General features: G+C 42.5%; 1 protein-coding gene across 1 annotated transcript in view; it reads left to right on the top strand.

Annotated features, from left to right (window-relative positions):
- Positions 1 to 16,627, top strand: part of LOC119938774 (complement factor H-related protein 5-like) — a 37,882-nt gene extending 21,255 nt beyond the window's left edge. Inside the window, exons 9-13 of the mRNA XM_038758676.1 lie at positions 2,318 to 2,515; positions 6,290 to 6,487; positions 9,711 to 9,908; positions 13,488 to 13,685; positions 16,599 to 16,627. Coding sequence (XP_038614604.1) covers positions 2,318 to 2,515; positions 6,290 to 6,487; positions 9,711 to 9,908; positions 13,488 to 13,685; positions 16,599 to 16,621 — 815 coding nt within the window. The 3' untranslated portion in view covers positions 16,622 to 16,627. The remainder of the gene's footprint in view (positions 1 to 2,317; positions 2,516 to 6,289; positions 6,488 to 9,710; positions 9,909 to 13,487; positions 13,686 to 16,598) is intronic.

The raw sequence follows: 16,627 nt of genomic DNA, 5'->3' as shown, positions 1-16,627 counted from the left end.
TTCCTGTTTGAAGTAGAGGTGGATGGGCAACTACTGGAGGTTCTTGAGTAGTGGGAAAACATGTACTGAAGGTTGTAAAGAAAAATGATCTGGGCAAGCAGAGTGAAGTAGGATCTGGAGTGGGGAGATACAGGGGACTGGCAGGTCAGCAAGGAGATTGATACGTAAGTACTGTGAGAGGAGGGTGAATTTCAAGATGCATAAGGGGTACACGGCCAATTTTGTAGTCATCCCAGAGGGGAAATAAAAGGTTTAGTCTGGGAAGGCCCCATAAGGGAAATGGGATCTTAGCAGGGTTTTGAAGGTGGGGAGGGGGTGAACAGATGGAAAGGGCATGGGGGAGAATGTCAGGCTTGAGAAACAATGTGGGAAAGCAGTCAGTGGCAAGGCAGGTAAAATTGAAGTACAGAGAGTAGATTTGTGTTAGAGAAACGGAGTGTGAGGGTTGCGTTGGGTAGCAGGACATCAGCAAGGTCGTTAGGAGCAAGAGAGCTGATTGATTATCTTGATTCAGTGGTGAGGAGTTTCTGTTTAATGTGGAGGTGGGTGGGCAAACATTGAAGGATTTTAAAGAGTGGGGAGATATGGACGGAATGTTTTTTCAGAAAAATAATCTGGGCAGCAGACTGAAGTATGGACTGAAGTGAGAAAGAGATAAGATGCAAGGAGTCCGATGAAGTACTCAAGGCAGGAAATGATGACTGCTTGGATCAGCACGGTTGAAGTTCAGATGGAGAGGAAAGGGCAAGATAAGTAATGGTAGAAATGATATAATTTTTTGATGGATTGAAAGATGAGTCGAGGATAATGCAGGGTTATGGTTGGTGCTGTTTACGTTGTTGGGAAAGTCGGAGGGAGGACAATGTTTGGGAGAAAATCATCATCATCATCATCATCAATCGTATTTATTGAGCGCTTACTATGTGCAGAGCACTGTACTAAGCACTTGGGAAGTACAAATTGGCAACATATAGAGACAATCCCTACCCAACAGTGGGCTCACAGTCTAAAAGGGGGAGAGTAAAAGGAGAAAATGAGTAGTTCTGTTTTGGATATGTTAAGTTTGAAGAGTCAGGGAGATATCCAAGTAGAGATATCCAAGTCAAGAGGAAATGCAAGATGGTAGAGAAAGAGAAAGGTCAGAGTTGGAGAGTTAACTTGAAATTCATCCATATAGAACTGAAAATTAACTAAATCTACTGAGCTCTTACTGTGTGGAGAACACTGTACTAAGCACTTGGGAGAGCACTGTATAACAGTAAGCATACAGATTTCCTGCCCACAATGAGCTTACAGTCTAGAGGGGTGAATGAGTTTGTCACATTTGTATATTAAATAGAAGGAAAGGCTATTCAAATTTTTAAAGGTTCTTCTTCTCAATTCTTTCTCATCACCTTGTATTATGGAAATTTGTTTCACCTTATCTTTCTACCTCCAGGGAGTAAGAAAGTTGCTGAACCTCCATTTCACAGTGTTTGGATAGTAAAATTGCACGCTAAAACTGCACACTGTCAGAGATGTTTGGAGAAATTAATCAATCGTATTTATTGAGCGCTTACTGTGTGCAGAGCACTGTACTAAGCACTTGGGAAGTACAAGTTGGCAACATATAGAGACGGTCCCTACCCAACAGTGGGCTAACATCCAAACCCATGATTTGATGACAAATGATTGCTAGAATGGCTCCAGAATAAAGGAAACCATATACACCACATGTGCCAAGACCAAATCAGAATGAAAAGGGCTATCAGTTTTACAAGAGAATGGGTTCAACCCCAGGTTGTTCTCTGGTGGAGGAGTGGGCGAGGGCATGATGAGTGGAGAAGAGGGTTAGGAAGAAAATGGAGGTGGAGAAAGTTAAATGAGCTAGGTGCTAGGCTGGGAGTAAATGGATGAGACGTTGGGAAGGTCTACGCTTTTACCCATATAGGCCATCTTCAATCTGTAAGTATTATTTTCTTTAACCCTGAACTGTTTGTTGCAATTAGAGAAATACAGATAGCTGACTCCTTAGACGTTAGAGATCTTTGGTAACAAGTAGCATGACTTAGTGGATAGATAGTGAGAGTCAGAAGGACCTATGTTCTAATTCCAGATCCACCACTTGTCTGCTGTGTGACTTTTGGCAAGGCACATAATTTCTCTGTGCCTCAGTTATCACACTGAAAAATGGGAATGAATGGTGTGAGCCCCATGTGGGATATGGGTCATGTCTAATCTGATTAGCTTGTATTTACCCCAGCACTTAGTATAGTGCCTGTACGCACCTAACAACTACCATAAATACAATAAATATATGATAAACATATTCTGACAGAGGCATGTACAGCATCTCCAGAAGATATGCTGAGAAACAATATTGAGCTCAGATGGAGTGGCTCTAAAAAACTGTACAGCAAACCTGGAGATGTCGTTGAATTTTCTTGCAAATCGGGATTTAAGAAAGCTCCAGAGTCACCTCCTTTTCGAGCACAGTGTTTGCAAGGAACAATTATCTACCCCAAGTGTATTAACGGTAAGTTTCATTTCTACTTTGTGCTAGTAATTCAAATAATCACAAACAAAAAACAACATGAATTTGAACACATTTGGAAGGTCAGGTGGAGTCAAGATTTCTGGTTGGGGGATAGTGGTGTAGACAACTGGGACTCCTTTAAACCTGGGACCTCTGGGCTGCAGACCAGCTAACCCCATAAGTGCTGTGGGGCTGAGGGTGGGGTGAATATTAAAAGTACAAATCCAAGTGCAAGGGTGTTGCAGAAGGGAGACAGAGTAGGGGAATAAGGGCTTAGGTGGGGAAGGCTTCTCGGAAGAGATGTCATCTTAATAAGGATTCAGTGATGGGCAGAGTGATGATCTGTTGAATATGAAGGATGGGGGGGACTTGCAGGCCAGACACAGGATGTGGGTGAGGGGTCAGCATTGAGATAGAAGAAACATGGCCTAGAATCAAAGGGACCTGGGTTTGAAGCCTAGCTCTGCCACCTGTCTGCTGTGTGACCTTGGGCAAGCAATTAAATTCTCTGTGCCTCAATTCCCTAGTCTGTTAAATTGGGATTGAGAATGTGAGATCCATGTGGGACAGGAACTATGTCTAACCTGATTATCTTGTATCTTTCTCAGCACTAGACAGTGCTTGATATATAGTAAGCTCTTGACAAATACCATCATTATTACCATTATTATTATGTGATCAAAGTACAGTGAGTTCATTGGTATTAGAGGAGCAAAATAAGTGTGGTGGGTCATAGGAAGAAATCAGAAAGGTAAGATAAAGGGGAAGAGGTGATTGAGTGCTTTAAAGCCAATGGTGAGGAATTTCTGCCTGATGAGGAGGTGAATGGACCACCACTGGAGATTCTTTAGGAGTGGGGAACCATGGCTTAAATGTTTTAGGAAAATGATCAAGCAACATAGATCTTCAGGGTGAACCATGTGAGGAGAATAGATGATAGCAGTATTCCCAAGAAGTTGCTGCATGGAAAAATGAAAGGGGTCATACCCAACCCTATTGGGCAGAATGAACAAATTACAGAATATACGAGCACCATGAGGATCAGGAACTACATCTGATCTGGTGCTCTTATTTCTGTCTCAGTGCTTAGCATGGTGCTTTGAAACACAGTAAGTGCTTGACAAAATTATATGATTAGCCACAAACAATGAGACAGAGCAGTTGATTATTTTGAAGATCACCTCAACAGGCAAACAAGCCTGGTGGACAGAAACTGGGCAAGAAGTTGCACTCCTAGAGCAAAGACTTCATGAGGACTGAGAAATAGTAATAATAATAATAACTTTATAATCATTATCACAGCTAAGGGCATACTCTGTGCCCAGTGCTGTAGCATGTGCAGGGATAGATACAAGATAATCAGGGTGGACACAGGGGATTCTCATCTAGGTCGGAAGGAGAACTGACTCTCCATTTCGTAGAGTGCTTGGTTGCTGACGAGAAGCAACATTAGACTGAGAATGTATATTTCACAGTATCGATTTCCTGAGTGCTTTCTGTGTGCAGTGTAGCAGTTTTCTGGGTTCAGATAGGTCAGGAATTGGAGGGAACATTGAAGCGGACTTTGTATTTCAGCAAAAACAAAACCAGAACCAACATCCAAAATCAACCTTGGATCATTAAGAGCTAGAGCAATAAAGACAACGGAAGAAGAAGATCTGCTTGTAAAGAAACTTTAAAGTATTCTAAATTATCAGGAAAATCCATTATATATATTATCGGCAATTCAATTTAAGAGTTCCTAAGTGATAATAATAAGAAACCAGTTATGATTCAATCAATCAATTAATCATTGCTAATATTTGAGTGCTTATTGGGTGCAGAGAACTGTACTAAACATTTGGGGAAGTACAATAGTACAGAGTTGTCAGGAGCAGTACTTGCCCAAAAGGATCTTACAATCAACAGGGGGAAACAGATATTAAAATAGACAAAAGACAGGAGAAATAAAATATAAGAATATTTACTTATGTACTGTGAGAATGGGGTGATTATCAAAGTACACAGCCAAGTTCACAGTCGTGCCTAAAATCAAAAGTGACTTTAAGTGGGTTTTGAAAGTAGGGAGAGGGCGGACTGTTGGATATGAAATAGGAGGAAGTTTCAGGCCCAAGGAAGAATGTGAGCAAATGGTCAGTGATGAGTCTAGCAATATCTAGGTACAGAGAGTAGGTTGGTGTTAGAGAAGTGTAGTGTGAGGGTTTGGTTAAGGAGATCAACGAGGTTAGGTGGGAGCAAGAGAGGTGACTGAGTGCTTTAAAGCCAAGGAGGAGGAGTTTCTTTTAATGTAGAGGTGGATTGAAGGATTTTGAAGGGTGGGGAGATATGAACTGAATGTTTTTTTCATAAAAATGATGCAGCCGGAAGAGTGAAGTAAGGACTGGAGAGGGGAGAGAAAAGATGTAGGGAAGTCAGCAAGGAGGCTGATTCAATAGTGAAGGGCAGAAATGATGACTGCTTGGATCAGTGTCATAGCAGCTCAGATGGAGAAGAAAGGGAAAAGTTTGGAGATGTGAAGGTAGAATTGATAGAATTTTATGACCGATTAAATATGTGGTTGAATGAGAGAGATGATTTTTGGATAATGCCACGGTTATGGGTTGTGCTGCTTACAGCGATGTCAGGAGGAGGACAATGCTTGTGTGGGAATATGAACACTTCTTTTTTCATTATGTTAAGTGTAAAGTGTCAGGGAGACAACCAAGTAGAGATGCCCTGAAGGCAAGAGGAATTGCAGGGCTGCAAAGAAAGAGAGCCATCATACTTGGAGAGACAATTTGAAATTCATCCGTGCAGAGATGAGAATTGTAACTGCATGTGTGAATAAGTTTGTCACATTTATATTGAGTACTAGGAAAAGCCGCTCAAATTTTTAAAGGTTTCTCTTAATTTTTTCTCATCACCTTGTTTCATGGAGATTTGTTTTGCCTCCTGGACAGGTAATTGTAACTTCCCCTTCCCCCTAACAACACACAAACACTCCAGCCAGTAAGAAAGATTCTGAACCTCCTGTTTCACAGTGTTTGCATAGTACAATTGCACACTAGAACTGCAGACTGTCAGAGATATATGGAGAAATTTATGTCCAAACCCGGGATTTGCTGACAAATGATTGCTTGAATGGCTTCAGAATAACTCAAACTATATGCGTCATATGTGCCAACCCTGAATCAAAACAAAAAAAGGCTAAAATTTTATCCAGAGAATGAGTTCATCCCCAGCATGCACTCTCTGTGGGGAGTGATTATAAGGGGTGAATAATTACTTATTTATTCACATTAATGTTTGTTTCCCCAGCTAAACTGTAAGCTCATTATGGGCAGAGAATCTATCTTCTAAGTCTGTTATATTGAACTCTCCCAAGTGTTTAAAAAAGTGCTCTTCATATAGTAAACAGTAAATGTCACTGACTGATTGATTGATTGGAAGTGTACAGAGCACCTTGAGGGGAGAGGAGCCTTAGGGAGAACGTAGAGGTGAGGGAGGTTAAGGTGTATAGGTACTAAGCACTTAGAACAGTGCCACATGGTAAGCGCTTAACAAATGCCATCATTATTATTACTAAGCTGAGAGGGAATGGCTGGTAGGTAGGGAAGGTCTAAACTTTTAACCACATAGGCCATAGGTTTTATCTTCAACCTGAAAAAATTATTTTATTTAACCCTCAAAAGTTGGTCACAGGTTAATTGAGTTAGCTGATTCGTTAGACTTTAGAGATCTTTGGTAATACATGATCTTTGGTAATATGTGATAATCATCATTCTATTTTGATAGAGGCATGTATAACATCTCTAGAAGAGATGGCAAGAAACAATATTGAGCTCAGATGGAGTCCCTCTGAAGTAAAGTACATTGAACCTGGAGATGCCATTGAATTCACATGCAAATTGGGATTTAAGAAAGCTCCAGGCTCTCCTCCTTTTCGAGCACAATGTCTGCAAGCAACAGTAATCTATCCTACATGTATTAAAGGTAAGTTTCATTTCTACTCTTAGATAATAGTTGAAATAATCACAACAACAAAATCAGAGTGTGAACATTTTTGGAAGGTTGAGTGGGGTCAGGTTTCCTGGTGGGGATGGTGACAGGGGCAGTCAACTGGGGCTCTCCTAAACCTGGACCTCTGGACTGCAGCCCAGGTAATTCCATAAATTCTGTGAGGCTGAGTTTGGGGTGAATATCAAGGGCACAAATTCAAATGCATGGGTGGTGAAGAGGGGAGATGGAGGAGGGGAAATAAGGACTTAGTTAGGGAAGGCTTCTTGGAGGAGATATGTCATTTTAATGAGGCATTGATGGTGGAGAGACTGATGGTCTTTGAATAAGAAGGGGGAGGGACTTGCAGGCCAGATGCAGGACGTGGAAGAGTGGTTGGCATTGAGATAAGATGTAATCGAGGTACGGTGAGTATGTTGGTGCTAGAGAAGCAAGATGAAGATGGTTGGTGGGTTGTAGTAAGAAATCAGCAGGGTAAGATAGGACGAGGAGAGGGGATAGAGTGCTTTAAAGCCAATGGTGAGGAATTTCTGCTTGATGCAGAGGTGGTTGGACAACCACTAGAGATTCTACAGTTGTGGGGAAACATGGATCGAAAAGTTTTTTGATCATGCAACATGGGTCTGCAGGGTGAGCCATGTGAGAGGAATGGATGATAGCAGGATGCCCAAGCAGGTGAAGCACGGGAAAATGAAAGGGGTCACACCTAACCTCAGGAGGTAGAATATAATTTGTATTAAGTGATTACTATGTGTCCTGTACAGTACTATTTGCAGGGATATTCATTCATTCAGTCATATTTATTGCCTCCCCCCACCACCTGTGCATCCAAACCCATTCCTTCGCTTCTTATCAAAACTCTCGCCCTCTCCCTCCTTCCCTCCCTAACAGCCATCTTTGACTGCTCTCCAATAACTTATTCTCCACTGCTTTCACACATGGCAGTGTCTCCCCAGCCTAAAAAACCCCTTCTTTAACCCCACAGCTCCCTGCAGTTATTGCACCATTTCCCTTCTACCATTCCTCCCCAAACTCCTCTAGTGAGTTGTCTATACCTGCTGCAACAAATTCCTCTCCTCCAATTCTCTCTGTGACCCCTTCCAATCTGGCTTCTGTCTCCTGCACTCCACAGAAACCACCCTCTCAAAGGTTACCAATGATCTCCTTCTTGTCAAATCCAATGGCTTCTACTCCATTCTAATCTTCCTTGAGCTCTAAGCTGCCTTCAACACTGTGGACCACCCGCTTCTCCTGGAAATGTTATCAAACAGTGGCTTCACTGACTCTGTCCTGTCCTGGTTCTCCTCTTACCTCTCTGGCTGTAGATACAAGGTAATCAGGTTGTCCCATATGGGGCTCACAGTCTTAATTCCCATTTTACAAATGAGGGAACTGAGGCACAGCGAAGTCAAGTGACTTTGCCCAAGGTCACACAGCAGACAAGTGGCAGAGCTGGGATTAGAACCAGTGGGGAGACAGACATGAATACAAATAAATGAATTTCAGATAGGTACATAAGTGTATTGGGGCTAGTAGGGGGTAAGAATAAAAGGAGCAGGTCATGGTGATGCAGAAGGGAATGGGAGAAGAAAGAAGGTTGGGAATTTAGTCTGGGAAGGCCTCTTGGAGGAAATGTTTCTTTAACAAGGCTTCAAAGAGGGGGAGACTAATTGTCTATTGGATTTGAGGAGGGAGGGCATTCCAGGCCAGAGGCAGTGAGTGGCGAGACAGGTGAGACTGAGGTACAGTGAGACGGTGAGCATTAGAGGAGCAAAGTGTGCAGGCTGGGCTGTAGAAGGAGAATAGTGAGGTGAGGTAGGAGGGGCAAGGTGGTGGAATGCTTTAAAGCCAAACGAAAGACCAAAGGAAATCCAAGACTACAGAGAAAGAGAGAAGTCAGAGTTGGAGCACCAATTTGAGATTAATCCATGCAGAGATGAGAGTTGAAACTGTGGAGAGAAGCAGCGTGGCTCAGTGGAAAGAGCACGGGCTTTGGAGTCAGGGGTCATGGGTTCAAATCCCGGCTCCGCCAACTGTCAGCTGTGTGACTTTGGGCAAGTCACTTAACTTCTCTGTGCCTCAGTTCCCTCATCTGTAAAATGGGGATTAAGACTGTGAGCCCCACGTGGGACAACCTGATCAGCTTGTATCCCCCCAGCGCTTAGAACAGTGCTTTGCACATAGTTAGCACTTAACAAATACCATCACCATCATTCTATAGTAAGCACAAGGAAAAGCTGTTCAAACTTTTAAAGGTTCCTCTTCTTAATTTTTTCTCATGAACTTGTAACATGAAAATTTGTTTTGCCTCCTGGACAGATAATTTCACCTTACCCTTCCCTCTAAAACACATACACGCTCCAGCCAGTAAGAAAGCTGCTTACCCTCCTTTTTCGCAGTGTTGGTGTAGAAAAATTGCACACTGGAACTGCACACTGTCAGAGATGTATGGAGAAATTACATCCAAACCCATGATTTTTAAACAAATGATTGCTAGAATGGCTTCAGAATTAGGCAAACCATATGTGGCATATAATAATAATCATAATAATAATGGAATTAAGCACTTATCACATGCCAAGCACTGTTCTAAGCACTGGGGTAGATACAAGGCAATCAGGATGTGCCACGTGGGGCTCACAGTCTTGATTCCCATTTGACAGATGAGGTAACTGAGGCACAGAGAGGTTAAGTGGCTTTCCCAAGGTCACACAGCAGACAAGTGGCAGAGCTGGGATTAGAACCCATATCCTCTGACTCCCAAGCCTGTGCTCTTTCTACTAAGCCATGCCAAGCCTGAATCAAAATGGGAAAGGCTAACATTTTATCCAGAGAATGGGATGAAATTCTGTGTGGGGACTAATTATATGTGCTTAGAAAAGTGCTCCACATATTGTAAGTGCTCGATAAATACCATTGATTTATTTATTGTTTGGGAGGGAGGGGAGAAGAGGTTTAGGGAGAATGTAGAGGTGAGGGTGGTTAAATTGATATAGGTACTAAACTGAGAGGGAATGGATGGTCGGGGGGAAGGTCTAAACTTTTACCCACATAAGCCATAGGTTTTATCTTCAACCTGTAAGTATTATTTTATTTAACCCCAAAAAGTTGGTCACAGTTAGGTAAATCAAGTTAGCTGATTCCTTAGACTTCAGAGATCTTTGGTAATACATATATAAACCTCATTCTATTCTGACAGAGGCATGCATAACATCTCCAGAAGATATGGCGAGAAACAATATTGAGTTCAGATGGAGTCCTTCTCAAATACAGTACGTCGAACCTGGAGGTGTCATTGAATTCGCATGCAAATTAGGATTTAACAAAGCTCCAGGATCAGCTCCATTTCGAGCACAATGTTTGCAAACAACATTAATCTATCCCAATTGTGTTAAAGGTAAGTTTCTTTTCTATTCTGACAGTAATTGAAATAATCACCAAAACAAAATCTGAGATTAAATATGTTTGGAAGTTTTGAGTGGAGTCAGGATTGCTAGTGGGAATGGCTGGGGGGTCAGACTCCCCTAAAACTGACACCTCTGGGCTGCAGCCCAGGTAACTCCATAAGTTCTGTGGGATTCAGGGTGGGGTGCATATCAAGGATACAAATCCAAGTACAAGGGTGATGCAGAAAAGAGATGGGGAAATAAGGATTTCAGTAGAGAAGGCTTTTCTTGAAGGAGATGCCATTTTAATGAGGCTTTGATGGTGAGTGTCCCGGGCCATCCCCGGTTCATACCAACAAGGACCTTCCTGAACCAGGGAAGCCTCGGGGACTCATAGGAAAGTCCGACCAACCTCTGGTCACCAAGTTTACTGTGGAAAGTTTTTTACCTAGTTTTACCTACATGCAAAGGAGTGACACATACACACACTCACTCCACCAAGGGTCCAATACCAGTCTGCTGGTCAAGGGAGCCCATTCTGCTGATGCTTTCTGCTTCCAAGTTCTGTAGCCTTCTGCTGCTCTCGAGGGCTGCTCTCCTGCTGCCTTCTGTGTGTACCCCTGTGCTGCTTCCTCTCTGTGCCCTTCGTGATTCAAAACGACTGCCTTTTTATCTGCCTTAGGTGTCACAGCTGTGGCTCTACATAGCAGTCATTGATTGGTCCAGGCCCTTGACAAGGTAGAGAGGGGAGAGAAAGCCACCCCTCCCTCCATGCTCCACTTTCACAGGCCAGGAATCACCTGCCCTCAAGTGGAGCCCATCAGTGCCTTCACCAGTCTCTTCCTTGTTGTTGTTCACGGGATCACGAACAGTCACTAAGAGAAGCAGCGTGGCTCAGTGGAAAGAGCCCGGGCTTTGGAGTCAGAGGTCATGGGTTCAAATCCCAGCTCTGCTAATTGTCAGCTGTGTGGCTCTGGGCAAGTCATTTAACTTCTCTGCACCTCAGTTCCCTCAACTGTAAAATGTGGATTAAGACTGTGAGCACCCCGTGGGACAACCTGATCACCTTGTAACCTCCCCAGCGCTTAGAACAGTGCTTTGCACATAGTAAGCACTTAATAAATGCCATCATCATTATTATTATGAGGCAGTTTGTTGTGGGCTCAACACAGGGGGGAAAGCATCCCCCTTGTACTTGGATTTGCATCCTTGATATGCACCTCACCCTGAATCCCACAGAACTTACGGAGTTATCTGTGCTGCAGCACAGAGGTTCCAGTTTTAGGGGAGCCCCAATTGTCTGACCCCCAACCATCCCCACCAGCAATCCTGACTCCACTCAAATTTACAAACATATTTAATCTCAGATTTTGTTTTTGTGGAAGGCCTTGCAGGCCAGATGCAGGCTGTGGGAGAGGGGTCGGCATCGAGTTGGATGTGATCAAGGTACAGTGAGTATGTTGGTGTAAGAAGAGGAAAATCAGAATGATGGGTTGTAGTAAAGGGATCAGCATGATAAGCTAAGAGGGGCAGAGGTGAGTGAGTGCTTTAAAGCCAAAGGTCAGAAATTTCTGCCTGAATGTGGTGGTAGATGGACTACTACTGGAGATTCTTTAGGAGTCGGGAAACACGGATGAAACATTTTGTAGAAAAATGATCACGCACTGCACACAGTAAGCTCTCAGTAATTACGATTGAATGAATGAATGAACATGGCTTGGCAGGGTCATGTGAGGAGAATGGATGATAGCAGATGCCCAAGCAGCTGAAGCATGGGAAAATGAAAGGGGTAACACCCAATCCCAGAGGGCAGAAAAAACAGATTAAAGATTTGTGAGCTCCATGTGGATCAGGAACTGCATCCGATATGATTATCTTATATCTGTCCCAGTGCTTAGCATAATGCTTTGAAACAGAGCAAGTGCTTGATAAATAGTGTAATTATTGTGGTGAAGCTCAGCCGCAAACAAAACAGAACAGTTGACGATTTTGAAGACCATGTTAGCAGCAGACAAGACTGGTGGACAGAAACTGGGTAAGAGGTTGCTCTCCTAGAGCAAAGACTTCATGAGGACTGAGAAATGATAATAATAATAAGCCGAAGAAGCAGCATAGCTCAGTGGAAAGAGCATGGGCTTTGGAGTCAGAGGTCATGGGTTCGAATCCCAGCTCCACCACATGTCTGCTGTGTGACCTTGGGCAAGTAACTTCACTTCTCTGCACCTCAGTTCCCTCATCTGTAAAATGGGGATTAAGACTGTGAGCCCCCCGTGGGACAACCTGATCACCTTATATCCCCCTCAGAGCTTAGAACAGTGCTTTGCACTTAACAAATACCATTATTATTATTATTATTATTATTATTATTATCCTTGTGTTTAGTTACTGCTTAATATGTGTCCAGTACTGTACTATGTTCAGGGGTAGGTAAAATAATAATAATGATGCTATTTAATAAGCGCTTGCATTGTGCCAAGCACTGTTCTAAGCACTAAGGGAGATACAAGGTAATCAGGTTGTCCCAGTGGGGCTCACAGTTTAAAGTGTCTGGGAGACATCAAAGTAGAGACGTTCTGGGGGTAAGAGGAGATTGCAAGACTCCAGAGAAAGAGAGAGGTCAGAGTTGGAGAGGTAATATGAGAGTCATCTTCACAGAGATGAGAGTTGCAGCTATTGGAGTGAATGTTGCCAATTTGTACTTCCCAAGCGCTTAGTACAGTGCTCTGCACATAGTAAGCGCTCAATAAATACGATTGATGATGATGATGATGAATGAGTTTGTTACATTCCTTCATTAAGTACTAGGAGAAGTTGTTCAAATTTTTAAAGGTTCATTTTCTAAATTTTTTCTCATCGCCTTGTAACATGGAAATTTATACTGTCTCCTGAACAGATAATTTCACCTTACCCCCTGCAGTCCCAACACAGGCTCACTCCAGGAGGAAAGAAAGCTGCTGAACTTTCTGTTTCACCGTGTTTGTGTAGTAAAATTGCACACTGGAATTGCACAGTGTCAGAGATGTATGGAGAAATTACATCCAAACCCATGATTTGAAAGCAAATGATTGCTAGAAAGGCTGTGCCAAGCTTGAATCCAAATGAAAAGGGCTAACTTTTAAATAATAATAATAACAGCATTTATTAAGCACTTACTATGTGCAAAGCACTGTTCCCAGGACAATATTTCTGTAGGGGAGTGGGCAGGGCATGGTGAGGGGAGAGGTTTGTTAGGGAGAAGTGGTTGTGAGAAAGATTAAAATGAGAAAGGTGTTGGCTGGGAGGGAATGGATGGGAGTTTGGGAAGATCTAAGCTTTTACCCACAGTGGCCAAAGGTTTGTCTTCCACTTGTAAATATTGTTTTATTTAACCCCAAAAAGTTTGTCACAATTAGATAAATCTAGACTGTGAGCCCACTGTTGGGTAGGGACCATCTCTATATGTTGCCAACTTGTACTTCCCAAGTGCTTAGTACAGTACTCTGCACATAGTAAGCGCTCAGTATGATTGAATGAATAAATCAAGTTAGCTGATTCCTTAGACTTTAGAGATCTTTGGTAATACATTATAGACATCATTCTATTCCCGACAGAGGCATGTACAACATCTCTAGAAGAAATGAGGAGAAACAATATTGAGTTCAAGTGGAGTGAACTTAAAATTCAGCACATTGAATCTGGAGATGTTGTCGAATTCACCTGCAAATTGGGATTTACAAGAGCTCCAGAATCACCTGCTTTTCGAGCACAATGTTTGCAAGGAATAGTGTTCTATCCGAAGTGTATTGAAGGTATGCTTCATTTCTACTCTGCACTAGTAATTGATCATTCAAACAAACACAGCAGCATGATTGGAGTTTGAACTCTATGGATTATAAAAAAAAATATTATTCGGTTCCCTATTCATAACTAGTAGAGATTTTGTAGCTATTAGAGAATTTTGAGCTACTGCTAGCATGAAATCAGAAAGCGATCTGACATAGTTTCATTTTCACTGGGTGAGTAAACTGTCAAGAGGCAGTGAGTGAGAGATCAGCAGCGAGATAGATAAAATCAAGGTATAGTGAGCAGCGAGAGAGGAGCGAAGTGTGCTGGCTGGGTTTTAGCAGGACATCAGCTAGGTAATATTGAAATTGGTGAGCTGATTGAGTATTTTTAAGCCTATGCTAAGGAGTTTTTGTAAATTTAGATGGAGGATGGGCAACCACTGGAGGTTCTTGCGATGCGGGGAGATGTGGAGTGACTGTTTTGTTAGAAAAATGATCTGGGCAACAGAGTGAAGTATAGACTGGAATGGGGAGAGTCAGGAGGCAGGGAGGTGAGTGAGGAGGCAGATGCAGTTGTCCAAGGCAGGAAATGATGATCAGCATGGTAAAAATTTGGATGCAGAAGAAAGGGCAAATTTTAGCAATGTTGAACATGGGAGAACTGTGGTCTGTCAGATTTTCAGAACCTGGGAATTTCAGGGAGAGAAAACAGCATGGACTAGTGGCAAGATGGAGTCAGAGGTTGTGGGTTCTAATCCCGGCTCCACCACTTATCAGCTGTGTGACTTTGGACAAGTCTCTTAACTTCTCTATGCTTCAGTTACCTCATCTGTAAAATGGGGATTAAATCTGTGAGCCCCCCGTGGGACAACCTGATTACCTTGTATCTATTCCAGTGTTACAGCAGTGCTTGGCACATAGTAAGTGCTTAACAAATATCGTCACTATTATTATTATTAGAAACACAATGAACAAGGAGTCAGAAGTGGGAGAGTCAAGAGTGGGATACAGTAAAAAGATTAATTTGGGAGGAATGGATAGAGTGAATTAGAGATTAGAGGATGAAGAGACCTGATGTGTAAGGATGGAAGAGTTGGTGGAGAACTTTGAAGGTGATTGTGAGGAATAGTTGCTTGAAGAGGAGGGAAAGGGAAAGTCAGTGGAGGATTTTGATGTGTGAATAGATTATGCGAAACATTGATTCAAGAAGATAACCCACGCAGCACTGTGTAGAAAGGGGAAAGAAGGAAAGAACATCTGTATGTCCTCTTCCTTTGCTGATTTTCTTCTCACCAGGTCATGTCTCCCCACCTGTCACGTCCACATCTTAGGCAAATTATACTTCAATGAACTCACACCAATTCCATAGCACTTCTGTCCATATTAATTTACATACTCTAGTATTCATCCTTGTTTCCATTCCCTTCTTCCTATATGTAATATCTTTTGTGTTTTTCTGTCCTGTTGGATCATAAGCATCTCAGGAACAGAGATTGAATTCTCCCAAGCACTTAGTAAAGTGCTCAACATACAACAACCACTCAATAAATACTATCAATTACTGGGAAGTAGCATGGTGTAGTGGGAAGGAGCATAGCACAGTGGATAGAACACAGGCTTGGGAGGCAGAAGGTCATGGGTTCTAATCCTGGTTCTGTCACTTGTCTGCTGTGTGACCTTGGGCAAGTCACTTTACTTCTCTGTGCCTCAGTTACCTCTTATGTGAAATGGGGGTTCAGACTGTGAGCCCCATGAGAGATTGGGTCTGCGTCCGGCCCTATTTGCTTGTATCTACCCCAGCACTTAGTACAGTGCCTGGCACGTAGTAAGCGCTTAATAAATACCATTTGGAGAAGTATCATGGCATAGTGGATAGAGCATGGGCCTTGGAGTCAGAAGGTCATGGGTTCTAATCCTGGCTCCTCCACTCATCTGCTATGTGACCATGGGCAAGTCACTTTACTTCTCTGTGCCTCAGTTACCTCATCTGTAAAATGGGGATGAGACTGTGAGGCCCCTGTGGGACATTGTGTCCAGCCCAATTTGCTTGTATCCATCCCAGTGCTTAGTACAGTGCCTCGCACATAGTAAGTACTTAACAAATACCACAATTATTATTTCTCCCTTCTGCTTGGTCATAGCAAGCAGAGAGGGTATCAGGTAAGGATGAATTGGAATTGAGCAAAGTCTGCCTGATGCCTGGATTTCCCAACAGATATTTCCATTACAGATATTCTTTCTTTCATGCAAGAAACTCACTTTTGGTTGCCTACTGTTGTTCATTAGAACAATAACAAATACCCTGTCTTTTTTCTATATGAAGGATGGACTCATGGAGAGGAAGATATTCTAAGGGATGAAAATTTACATTCCAGCAGTTATTTTCTTGTTCTGAGTTTAAAGATTCAAACAAACCATCATTTTTTTGCTGAATGCCTACTGTGAGCAAAGCACTGTATTAAATAATAATAGTATCAGAATTGTCATATTTGTTAAATGCTTAACTATGTGCCAGACACTGCACTAAGGACTGAGGTATGTTCAAGCTAATCAGGTTGGACATAGTTGCTGTCCCACATAGGACTCACGATCTTAATCCCCATTTTACATACGAGGTAACTGAAGCACAGAGAAGTGAAGTGACTTACCCAAGGTCACACAGCAGACAAGCCAAGACAGCACACAAATCCTTGTGTGGCCACTGACTCACCCTAGAAGCTATATTTCCTTTCCTGATAAGAAGTGTGGCCTCTAAACTAACCTAGTAGATTGGCTCAACACCTCAATCTAGAAAATGTGCCATAGTCTCCTTTTGTTTATCATTTGGGTTGCAGTGTCTTGCACAGATCTTACAGATCTTTCCATTGTTAATTTTGTTTAATTACCTAAATCTTACATCTATCGATAACATTTCCTCTGGTTTTATCATTTCTTTAGGTTGGCGATCGAAAAAAGAATGAGGATTT

The sequence above is a fragment of the Tachyglossus aculeatus genome, chromosome 16 (genome assembly GCF_015852505.1).
Source record: "Tachyglossus aculeatus isolate mTacAcu1 chromosome 16, mTacAcu1.pri, whole genome shotgun sequence".
Lineage (NCBI taxonomy): Eukaryota > Metazoa > Chordata > Mammalia > Monotremata > Tachyglossidae > Tachyglossus > Tachyglossus aculeatus.
Note: the sequence above shows the minus strand (reverse complement) of the source record. Positions and strands in the feature narration are given on the sequence as shown.